The sequence below is a fragment of the Neopelma chrysocephalum genome, unplaced genomic scaffold (genome assembly GCF_003984885.1).
Source record: "Neopelma chrysocephalum unplaced genomic scaffold, ASM398488v2 Primary Assembly neopelma1_59, whole genome shotgun sequence".
In the NCBI taxonomy this organism is placed as follows: domain Eukaryota; kingdom Metazoa; phylum Chordata; class Aves; order Passeriformes; family Pipridae; genus Neopelma; species Neopelma chrysocephalum.
The window spans coordinates 25517085-25529792 of record NW_020897714.1 but is presented as its reverse complement, the minus strand read 5'-3'; the positions used below and the strand labels follow the sequence as shown (position 1 = coordinate 25529792).

Below are 12708 nucleotides of genomic sequence, written 5' to 3'. Positions count from 1 at the left end.
CTTTTTACAAGTAGATATATCTAATTATGGTACATAATTACTCATTGCAGTGATATTCAATAAGTAGCACTGCAATTCCCTATCTGGAAAATGGCAAAGAATGTGGAAACCATTCTGTAGGGTCCCCATTCCCAGGGACCACCTTCGCTTTGCTTTTCTAATTTTGCCATCTTTCATTTTTTATGTGAATGTCACATACCAAAAACAGCCCTAGAAAACTGGGACTACTTATTAAAGCCTAATTAGCCAAGAAAAAATCACTCATGTCTGCTGCATCAGGTTCAAGAGCTTCTCGAGTTTCTTCTCCATACCTACAAACCTAACCGGTTTGTACCGTTACTAGACAAGATTTGGATTCCTGCATAGGAACAGAGATTACTTTCTCCCTCTGCTTGACCACAGGCTGAGGAAAAAGTGGCAATTGAAGGTCATTAAAGTAGTTGGAATCAGAAGGCCATTTTCTCATTAAAATAAAGTGTAATACTAAGAAATGAATTGCTACTGTGGTTCATGCATTAGTAGTTAGCTAATTGCTGCAGCACTTGTCGTAACAGAGCATTGGATTGCCACAGTGCTGAGTGGTAGGTTACACATCAAGCAGCCTCCCAGACAGGGACTAATTGAAGAGCCAGGTGTTACACTTCACCAGCAAAAGGAGGCTGGCTTGAGATGAAGCAATTACATATGTAGTATTACATTGCTGAAAGAAGTAGTGCTTTATTTCTTGCATGTCAAAAGGCTACAGCTTCTACATACTTTGTATATAAGTGCTGGAGCTGTTAACATGTTGGTGAACTCTAAAATAGCGTTCCTAAGTCAGGGTTCTGATTCTAGTGGATGAAGGCCACAAAATAGAAACAAATTTTTGAACAAAGCAAGACTTTTGCTTCCTCGGGTGTTCAACTAATTGTATGTGCCTGTCAAGAGAATCACTGCCTTCTTAGATTCCCCAAATCTCTGACATGTAGGGGATCTAAGAGCATAAGCTGACTGTTTTTAAAGGGCTTAGCATCAAATTATTTCCTGAAATATAAACGTGTGAACGTTGAAACACATGATTTTTTTTCAAGTCATCCCCCTCCTTAGACTTTAGAAGTCATCATGTGCTACATCAGAATGAGAGGGTTTTAAAATGAGTTGCCTGTCTTCCCCACTCTCTGAGTAACTAGATACATGTGTACTGCATAGGATAGATTGTCTTGGGGTTTTTAAAGAAAAAAAAAAAGTCTGAGAAACAAGAAACTGCAGCTGAGACTGGAATGTGGCACCTTATAAATAAGGCAGGGGACAAGATGCACTCTGATGGCTGAATACAGTAAGGTTATTCAGCTCTAAGCCTGCCTAATCACTGAAGTCAAATGTAATGAATTTACTGGTGTGATCAAGGCCCGAGGGAGGGAATTTTCCCCTTTTGCACAAATGGCACCATACGTGAGCCAGGAAATTTCTTGGCTGAGGTAGGGGGTGTTTCTCCAGAGCACATGAACAGGGGATGAGAAAATACCACTTTCTGTGGGCACCATCATGGGCAGTGGAACTGGAAACACATTGGGGAGGGAAAGCCCCTGAGCTCTGGTACCTGCAGAGGATCTTGGGTAGGCAGTCCAGAGAAGGGTGGTGCCATGGCATAACTTGGGGTACAAGTAGCCATGGTCACTTTGACTGGTTAGCTTTGAACACTGGGTAATTCACTCCTCTCAAGCCAGCTTTTACACAGAAGTGAGAAACAGCCCAAGTACTTGGTTTTGGGCAGTCCAAGCCAAGTGCCAAGGTGCTGCAGTCTGTCTCTAGAGGTAACTCCTTAGCAAATGCTGTGACATCCCAACTCCTCTATATATTCTGTTCATCTCAACAGCTGGGTGCAGGGTTGGGTTATAGTTCCCCTTGAGGCATTTCCACAGTGCAGCCATGAGCTGCTTTCTGCCCTTACAAAAGAAATTAACATATTGAAGCTCAAGACACATCCTCCACATAAAATTCCGGTCTTCATCAATATGCTAGCAAGTAAACTTTAGCACATTACCAAGTTGCCATTGCAATCAACAGATTTTGGCAGGCAGATCATGGAATTTAATGCTGTAGCAATCCACTACTAAGTAAAATAGTTGTTAAGAAAGCAAAATGAGAAGTGGAGTACCACAGTAAACACTGTAATACTGTGTTCTATAGCTTCACATGCATACAGAAAGGCACAGGAATATAAGCTGTTTCTAGGACTGCTGAAATGACTGAAGATACTCACATTTTATGCTTTAGATTAATTAGGAAGCTAATAACCCAATGTCACTTTGGCTCAGATTCAGTGAGGAAAATAGAGGAAACAATGTCTGATGAATGGAAAAGAATAGACAAAATGGAAATCAAAATGTTACTTTTAGCAAGCTTAAAAGCAAGTATTATGAAACACTTTTCCATGGATGTCAGTCTGGTCCACAAGAAGCAAAAAGTGGGGGAAGGAAAATGACAGACCTCAAATGGATCAGCAAATGAAACTGCTTCTTTCTTGGAGTACATGAAGTGCAAGAACAGAATTTCCTTGGAGTACTTTCGAAGCATCCGAATTTCCAGCATGCCCATATATTTCTTGAGTACCAGTAACCTCCCAGAAATCTTAAGACTACCAATGTATGTTGCCCAATTCATAGTCCAGAGTCAGATCATCTCAACATGCTTTTGTCATCCTGGAAGGGTCAACACATAAGCATACCTCATAGGAGGTATCTGGGATGGCTGAAAGGAAAATAACCACTTCTAGACAAAGTTTTGTGTTAGAAACTTTCACTACCGTGCACATCACTGTCACAGAAAAGACAAATTAAAAAATGAGCCAAAGAGGCCATTAAATACTACTGAAACAAACCTCCCGCAGCCACATCACCAGAAAAACCATGGGCCCCATCTATTCTTACACAGCAGCACCAGCTTGGCAAATACAGCTGGGAAGATCAATGGCAAAAAATCCATCAATTTTGTACTATTTTTTTTGTCTATGATTCTTCTGCTCTACAGTCCTCATGTAGCAGGGGATATCTCATGTAGTCTGAATCCAGGCTATAGCACCATGAGTTGAGACTGAGAAATTCTACTGCTGCTGGGGAAAAGCAAGAGTGACAGGTGTCAGTAAAAACACCTACAGACATCTTGAAGTGCTAAAACACAGACAAGCAAGTTATCATGTGAAATGGACTCCTCACTGGAGTCTGAGGCCTGTTTTGTAACAGATAAAATTTGTCTTGAACCCTTGTTTTACATGAGTAAAACTCAACCTCACACCTCGCAGTATTGAGGGATGCCCAGAAAAGTTGTGGATGCTCCACCCCTGGAAGTGTCCAAGGCCAGGTTGGATGGTGCTCTGAGCAACCTGTTTTAGTGGAAAGTGTCTCTGCCCATGTCAGGAGGGTGGAACTGGATGATCTTTCCTTCCAATCCAAGCCATTCTATGATTCTATGCTATAATTAGTGAAAAATGTATGACATCATCATACCTTGGATAACACATAGAAGATACCTCTAGCATTAAAACATGAAATAATAAGAGTAACTGATGCTATTAAATTACAAAAGTAAGTTTATTTTATCAACATTATAAATATTTTCTTTCCCTCCATTCAACTCCAAAATGAGATAGTAAAACCAGTACAATGGAACAATTCAGGAGCTCCTCAGCTCTACTAAAAAAAGTTCCCTTTAATAACAAATTAAAATGGAAAATCACATTTTGTCAGTCCAGCAATGTCAGTAGCTGAGCATCCCTAGGTACTTTGTCATTCAAATGGCACAATTTTAAGTGTGTGTGTATATGTGTGTGTGCATCTATATATATGTATACTGATGTTTATAAATCCACATATATATAGTAATATACACACACTAATAGACACGGCCACTGAACAGACACTTTTAGTAATCAAAATGTTTTACATATAATTTAAGTGGATTCCCAGCTGCACACTGAAATTTGGGCCCTGCACAGTGCAGGCACAACTACACTGGATTAATCTAGACCCCAAGTGCTCCAGAGATTCAATACATAGGTCATCATTGACTGCTACAGAGTCTGCCTGCTTCTGGTGTCTGTCCAAAATTGAGAACCCCATCACACTTGAAAAACGGTAAGGAATAATCCTGTAGCATCCCGGTCCCAAACTGCCCTCAGTGAACCAACTTCTGATATTCCTTGCCATTTTAGAAAACAATATACATGTTCTGTTACCTACAAATACAACACATCACAAGTATCTCGTGCATTATGTGTGCAGTGCTTTGGGACAGCTTGAATACTAAAGGCACTACATACAGCCAGTTCCTGTCCTAACTCCAGTGCTGGGAGTGCTTTTATCATTATCCAGTGCTTTTATCATACAAGTAACTGTCTTCAGCTGAGCACACAGCATGGGCAGCTTTCCAGGGGCACAATGGACTCACTCTGATCATATCATCATACTCCAGCTTCCAGGGAAAAAGGCAAGCCACAGTCTCTTGTGTGCTCTGAGTTCCTCCGAGCAGCCCAAATGGCACAAAATTGCTCAGGAAATCTGCACGTTCTGACAAGCTGCTCCAGAGCCAGCCACAGGTGCAACCACCTCCCAGGCACTAGGGATAGCCTGACAAGGGGAGGACCACTGGAGACAGAGAGGGACCAGACCCAGCTCCCTTATCATAATTCACATGTGGCCCCTGGAAGCTACCCGTGATTAAAGCAAGCCTTTACTGCTCCACGTGTTTCATGGGACTAAAGGACCAGGGAGCTGTCACAGGCTCAGTGACCACACTCTGCTCAGGCACCAGACTGGCCCCAGCACAGGACAGAGCTAAGCTCCTGGTGTCATTGAAGCTTCCTCCGTTTCTCACATCAGTAAAACAAAGCAAAAAGGTAAAATTGATAGAAACATAATTCTTATTATCATCCAATATATAGAAATATTACAGTAATGTCTTTTCTCACTGCTGGGAAATGATGCAAGGCCTACCATGAAACCACAGCGTGAGAATGTTCCCTGTGGAAATTTCACATACCACACCAAAATTATATTCTGATTTTTTATTTTAACAGTTGCCAAATTCTGTTCTAATATATACACATACTGACCTTCTCCACAAGCCCCTGGATGACTACCAAGAGAAGGAATTTGGCTTTCATATTTTATTTTTTAAACGAGAAAGACAGAAAATAAGACAAAATACATTTCATGTCACCATTGACCTATAGATTACAAATATATATATAGTTTCCTTCCAGAGGAAGAAATACTACGGAAATATTTTGCTCATATCAAATGAACCTCTGAAAACAGAAAAAAAATTAAAAGTATATTTTTCAGCTCCTCCCTCTCTACCATAACAATCACTTGTTTGAAAAAAAAAAAGAAAAAGAAAAGAAAAAGAAAATAAATACATTTAATTTCCTCCACCTCTAGTAAGGAAGAAAAACTTATCTGGATAATGACCTGAGTTATTTTCATGGTTTCCAAATGTATGTAATCCTGATGATCACCATCTACCAGAGAGCTACACCTAGCAAGGCATATGAAAGCAAACACTGGTGGATCCTTCAAAACAAACAACAAAGCAAAACTCAAAAATGTATTACAAGAATTATGCCAAAACTCAGTCATGAGTGTCTTCATGGGAACTGGTCAGACAAAGTAGAAGTGGAAGCTCTGTTATTTCTGACAGCTGAGATATCTGCAGCAATTGGAAACCCAAAGGTGGAACATTTTGTTTATGCCTGTATGTATGTGTGTTTGCTTTCTCTTATGGTTATAAGACAGAGAACAGACGAGTAGTGAAGACACAGCGGGCCTTTACAGTGGCTAAGCTTTACATTTTTGAGCCTATAGTGGGTAATGAGGCAAGGAGCTGCTGCTTGTCCTTCTCCAGTGGGACAGACTCCCTGAAACTTTGTTCCCTTGAAGAATCAGATAGTTTACAGGTTCAGTCAAAGAAGGTTTTTCTATTCCACATGCGACTGGGCCAGTGCCCATTTGTTTGTTGGCAGCAGCAAGGCTGATTGCTGATGTTCTAGGCCTCCTTCCTATCTCTGGCTGTCATGCAAAGGGCACTAGGTCCATATATCAGTCCATCAGAACTCCCTCAGTATTGCACAAATCTATATCCAGTGTAAAACCCATGTTTTCAAGAGTAAAGAATCACTATCAGCTTTTGGGAAGGCCTGAAACCTGGGCAGAACTGGATTGGTCATTACACACACACAAAAAGTAATATAAGAAACCTTACTGGTAACTTTCTGCTCTGCCATTCGACATGGTATATCCCATGTAACTCCTTTCCATACAAATTACTGTGTTGTGAGGCTACCATAACCACATATCCAGCAACAACGAGGTTAGGTTTTGTCACTGCTGTAAATCTAATTGTGCCCCACACCCTGGGAAACAAGGCAACAGGCAGCATCCTCTCCTAAAGCAAGGAAAATCCATGGCAATGGGGTACTGAGGATGCAGCTTTTGAGAGGACGGCAAGGGAGGGAGCGTAGCTGGTAAAAACACTGGACTTTTCCTAAGGGCATCCAGAGCTCCTCAAATATTTTGCTACTGCCTGACCATTTGTGAAGAAAACACAGAGATAGCAGGTACTATTTAACTGATGAGAAGTGAGGGGAACAGGAGAATAAAAGGAACGCAGGAAATTGTAAAGATGGAGGAGGGCCTCATTGGGTGCTTTAATGTCCCAGTTAGTTTGGAGTTTTTTCCCCCACACCCTCTTAAGTCTTTCCTTTTTTTTTTTTCTTCCTTTTTTTTTTAAATAAATTGTACAGATGAACATGGGAGAAGTTCATGCTACTTGCTGGAAGCAATAACGGTAAATTTCCGTGGCCCATGGATTCCACAGACCTTTGAGTGTCCCACCTCATCTATCATGGGCTAACTTATGGAACCTAACCATTCCGTGGCAAGACTCAGTAGCCCTTAGAAACTGGTGGCATGTCCTCAGGTATTTTCCACTAGAGTGAGAGACACGTTGATTCCATCAGCTTCTTTTTCACATGATGCCTGAGCGCCTCAGGTGAAGCCTCGAGACTTCCAAGGATCCTCTTCGACATTTTCAGACATCAGACTGCTGTCTCTAGATCTTCGTGGGAAACCATTTGGTAGTTTTGTCGACTCTCCAGGTAGGAAGCCAGATCCGGATCACCAGCTTGCTGAGCCCTGTCACGAGGGGTCTTACCCTAGAATAAGAAACAGGAAGAGAAAATCTTATGCTAATACATTTAGAAGAACAGATGATTCCTGGGCAGAAGAAGATTAACAAGTCAGAAGCCACTTGTCTGGATTTCAGCTGTTTCAGAAAGCTTTTTGTAATGTACAGTACTGTCATCTGAAAAAGAGATCACAGAATCATAGAGGATCTCTCTTCCCCTTATGGGCTACTCTGTACAGCTTAGCATGGTGGGAATTGTTTTTGAATGCCTTCCTACAGCAAAGATGCTTCTGATTCTAGAACCCCGAGAACCAACCCACTCTCAGCTGATGACCACAGGATGTTTATGCTCAGAAATTCCAGAGAGGCAGCTTCTGGACCACGTTCTTAAGCAATCAGATTGTTTCAATGACAGAATATTCCTCAGATTTAATTTTGCCCAGACTTCTTTCTCAATCAAGCTTACACCAAGAGAGGGTTGTGGTTAGTGTCCCATCAGTGAGCACAGGGGCAAGCCGGGGCAAAAGCAAATAGACAGCCATCCTCACAAAGCAAGTCAGCCACAATAATCAAGCCTCACGGAAGCTATGCAATCCAAAATCAAGGCTCCTGCAGGTGGTCCTTGCCCACAGGCCTCTCTTTTGACCACACAGAAGGAGGATACTGCTGTGCCATGGAGATGTCTCATTCATACCCAATACACCGAATAGTTTGAGGCCAGGCTCTCACTATGGTGATGATGACCCGTGTTGGGGACTGAACTGAAGTCTCTTGTACTTGTTTAAATCAATACAGTTTTCTATATAAATGGCTTGTTTAAAAAGAGTTGCTCTTGGCCCACACAAGGAAGCCTCAATCATGCGAACAGCAGGGACGGATGCTGATTGGTCTCGCTTGGCTGCAGTATTTTATAAGTGGTTGATGGAGCTGGGTTACCTTGGAGTCTGTCTTTCTCAGAGAGGCTCCCGCATCCACCAGGAGCTGGCAGACGGCGCGGTGGCGCTGGCAGGCTGCCTTATGTAATGCTGTCTCACCCCTAGACCAAAGTACAGAAACCAGCAGTGAGACACATCACACCAATGTACATTTACGAAGTATGAGGTGCAGAGGATAGACACAGAAGGATGCTGCATTTCTGCGAGGTTCCCTCTTGCTGGCAGAGGTAGGCTTGTGCACTCTCTCCCTTAGCATCTACATCCTTTGACTCAGTAGGAAAGCCTGCAATGCACAAATAGCAGACGAAGAACTCTGAGGGGTGGGAAAGAAACATGCATAGATTTTAAGTATTCAAAGGACTGAATGTCACATTCCCATCCAAATGCCAGTTCTGCTAACTGCTGCAAAGGCAAACTAGCTCCCTTCTTACTTCACAGCAGGCAAAACAGCAACAGTGTTTGTTTCTTCCTGCAATTTATTTCCTCAACCTCATTCTCGGACTCATCCTAGAAAAATCTTGCCCATCAAAGCTAAGACTGGTGCAGTTGCTGCCCTGGTTCTGATACCCTGCTCTCTTGGATGTATGAAAGCAAGAGCTGTGTTTTTGTTTTCTACTGCTGGACTGGTGAGCTACTGGGAAAGCTTGAACACAGGCTTTTTGAAAGAGAATACTGTGTAGTGGGAGCACATTTATTGCTGAGCCCCTCACTCAGACTAGAGCTACATGTAAGAGGATTCTGAGACTGACTATAGTACTGAGAGTAAAGAAATCTATCTAGATTTGCCTAAGAAGAGGAGGAAAATAGGCTTTGAGTGGATTCAAAAGGTGTCCTTAACACAAGTATCCAACATGTAGGGCCATTACAAAACCTGCAAAATAATAAACGACAAGAAATGCATGTAGTAGGACAAATATTTCACCTACCTACTCAGAGAATGCATAAAGGAATTTCAGCCCCAGTCCATGACAGGGGAAGGTGAAATATTAATAGGCAGCCCTGCAAGAAATCTGTCCCTGCTGCAGGAGAACTAGAATCAGAATGGGATACTACCTGATTTCCCCCTGAGGATCAAAAGACAAATTCATATTGCCAGTTACAGCTTGAACCTTCCTTTTTCAAGAGTTAGCAGCAGAGGGACCTTTATAAAGGGAAGACCTTGTAGCCATGTTCACTAGCACTTTGTTTCAGTGGTTGTGCTATGCTACTGGGTGAAAAGAACCATCCAGACACCATCACCTCTGGACTTCACACATGCACCTTGTGCACAAGGTGTTCTCTGCTAGCAGAGGAGGGCACTGTGGGATGAGGAATGGTAGGCTTAATACCTATGAGAAAGATGGCTTTTGCTTCCCATATATCCCATACACTTTCTGGGATTATTCCTGATTCCCTTGCAAACTTCAATTATACAACAAGATTTAATGCAGTTGGGAACTGGAAAGTAAAGTAATTTTTTTGTTTAGTTTTGGATTTGGGGGGTTGTTTTATATAAGAGTAGAGGTGATTGATGTTTTAACTACCTGATGGAAACCTTCAACTGCACAGGTTGTGGCCACCTGGGAGAACCAAGGCAGAGCACCCTGGATGAATCAAGAATGGACTTCAATTCCTCTAGAAAGATTAAGGAAGCATGGAAAGCAATACAGAGGAAGTACTTTATGAAGTCCAAGAAACATTTATTCTAGACCAGGAAGCCACATATGATCTGGTTGATGTTTGTGTTTAGGGGGACTTCTGTCTGCTTTTTTGTTTTTGAAGAGCTGTGCCATTTTACAAGCTTTTTTGGTTTAAAAATTTGCATTTGAAAACCAAGAGAAGTCTGCTATTCTAACACACATAATGTGAAGGGCAGAGTAAGTTGTACTTACGTTTCACTGTCTGTCATGTCCAGTAACTCAGATGGACCTGCAAAAAACAGTCAGGTATGTCATATAGCATTTGTCTGCATGACTAGAAGACTATGTCTACCAGGAGAAGATTCCCAGTACAAATACATAAAAGCAGCCAACTGAAAGCTCAACTTGCACAAGTATGTCACATTTCAGTGTACTATTTGCTTGTGAGAGCCCTTGCACCAGCAAAATTCTGAATGCACAGTCACTGCTGTAGTGTCAGCACTAGGGAGTATCAGCCTCTAAATTATACTGGGAATGAATATTCATGGGGTTTATTTTCTCACTCTTCACCTTGCTCAATTAAGTGGTTCACATAAGTACAGTGCATTGAAAATGCTGATATATTGGAAAGCCTGATATATTGCAAGTTAAAATCTATTGTTACTACTAGAGGGAAAATGTCATTAGGAAGTTGAAATTAGCCAAATTCCATCCTGAATGACATCCCTGTGCTACTTCATTTAATAGCGTCATACAAAATGTAGATCAGGGTGGAATATTCCCAGCAGTCTTTGTATTGATATGCAAATCCTGTACTCAACTGGTTAGCAATGATCAGGAAAGTAAGATTAAGAAAAACATAAAAGATTTTTTTTAAGTGGAAAAAAAATAATGCATTTATGTTTATGTTCTTTTGTTCTTGATATTCACTATAGACAGATATTTATAGCAGCAAATTCCATCACTGAATTACAGTGATACAGAAAGGCTAGGATCTGGATAGCATTTGAAACAAGAAAAACTTTTCCCTTTGCAGTCTATTGTATCATTCTTCTCTCCACTGCTCTGGAGTACAGTGCCAGATGGTTATGGGGCAGTTAGCAAGGGAAACAGGGAAACTTTACAGTAATTTTCCTTCCTATGCACGAATATTTCTCTTCAGCACACTTTGAAATTCAAGAGTCCTCAAGAGCTTACAGCAAATCTCACCTGAAACTGAGGAATTTCACACTACTTGCTTACAAAGGCCTACACACAACCTCTCTACACTCCTTTCACTCTGAGTATGTGTCAAAACGTATCAGAGCAGTCGGTCTTCACCTCACTGCTTTTACAATGTACACATGCAGTATCACTGGGGGCTCCTGGAGCTGCAGGTAACTCCTTCACTTCTGTCGTCATGGGAAAGGGGTGGTGGCTTAGTCCCCAGTACAGAGGGCATTGTACACCACTGCATATCTATCTTGACAGTTCTCCAAGCTCATTAGCCACTGTTGATTTTTAATGCAAAGCACCCTTACTCTGCCACCACACAGCTCGTCTCCACACTTGGCGGTTCTGTGTTCACTCCCGCCTATCAAAAAGAAGAATCACTCATGACCCCTAAGCTCCCATAAGCGTGAAGAAGGGTAGAAGGGGCTAAGCAGGGCCTCTCATTGAGAGGAAAGAAAGGTAATGCCTGAGAAATGAAAAAGAATATTTAAAAAGCACATATGAAGAAAAGGACTCCTTTTCCATGCAAAAATCACGTTCTCTCAAAAATAGAGGTAATTCCCCATTGCTTTATGCAATGACACATCCAGTGATAGGTAAGCAGGAATGGACTGCAGTGTGTTAGAAAAGACACACTGCCAATATTATTTCTGTTCATGGATGGAGCAAGGAAGGTTGTGTTGCTAAGGTGGAACAGGGTGACTGGGTTGGCTGCATGGGGCGTAGAGGTACTTGCCCAGAAAAGAGGAAAAAGGTGTTACAAGGTTAGGAGGAAGGATGGAGAGAAGTTAGAAGAATACGACTTGAGAGGGAGAAGAAGCTGGGGCAGAGTGGGCCTGGAGAGATAGGAAGCCAAGGGTGAAGGAAAACTGGTCTGGAGCAGGAAGAAGTAACAGGGCTGAGACAGAGATGCTGAGTGCTGAGGACCGAGAGGGCAGCCTGCGAGTAGAGACCTGAGGAGATGACAGGTACATTCTGCCTAAGTGGAAAGGATGTTCTCCTGTATACTGTCCCAAATTAAGCATTTCATGGGAGAGCCCTGACTCCACCTGAGTTATGCATAAGGGCCAGATACCGAGATTAATCAATTAGCTGCACAACATGATACCAGGATTCATTAATTTCATTCTCTCTGGCCTATCTCTGAAGCTGGAATGTCCCAACTCACACACAGCCTGGGCTGTGGCCTTTACTTCTGCATTTTATTTTCACTTGTGCTTCTCTTAAACCATCTCACGCCCTCCTCTTAAATCCCTTTCCCCTCTCTTTTGGACCTCATTTTTATATCAGTCTCCCTGGCGCTGCCAACCGACCATTCCAAATCCCCCTCTGCCCTGGGACAAAAGCTGCACAGATGTGGGAAGGGCTGGCACTGGGAAAGCTAACGGCACTGTCATCCTGACCCAGCAGGGAGGCGGCTGTTTTACTCTGGGACAAGAGGCAGAGAAAGAAAAGGGGACCAAGGCTCAGAGAGAGAGAGGACAAAATAACCCAATAGAAATCCGGAAGGGAAATGCATGAGTGAGATTTCTATCAAGGAAAACAGCAGGGGGGGAAATAAAAACAAAAGATAGAAATGTGTGGAGAGGTGGAGGGAGGAAAAAAAAGAGAGAGAGAAAGAGAAAAAGAGACTGGGGGGCTGAAGAATGGCAGGATGGGGACGGGGGATGGGGGGGAGAAGTTCGCATGAAAGGAGCTGAAAAGCATGACACACCAAGGGGAAGCTCAGCTGAGATCATTCTCTTTCCTTACCATTGCCCCTAGATGGTCTGTGTAGAATT

The 12708-nt window shown here is 42.4% G+C and overlaps 1 protein-coding gene across 6 annotated transcripts in view; it reads right to left on the bottom strand.

Moving 5' to 3' along the window:
* Positions 1-3550: 3550 nt before the first annotated feature.
* Positions 3551-12708, bottom strand: part of DGKI (diacylglycerol kinase iota) — a 210213-nt gene continuing 201055 nt past the window's right edge. For 5 of the 6 annotated variants that reach the window (XM_027680570.1, XM_027680573.1, XM_027680572.1 and 2 more), the window contains 3 exons: positions 9968-10004; positions 8098-8197; positions 3551-7189 (listed from right to left, as the gene is read on the bottom strand). In XM_027680570.1, the coding sequence (XP_027536371.1) occupies positions 7073-7189; positions 8098-8197; positions 9968-10004 (254 nt within the window). In that variant the 3' untranslated portion in view covers positions 3551-7072. The other variant, XM_027680575.1, reaches the window with a different exon arrangement.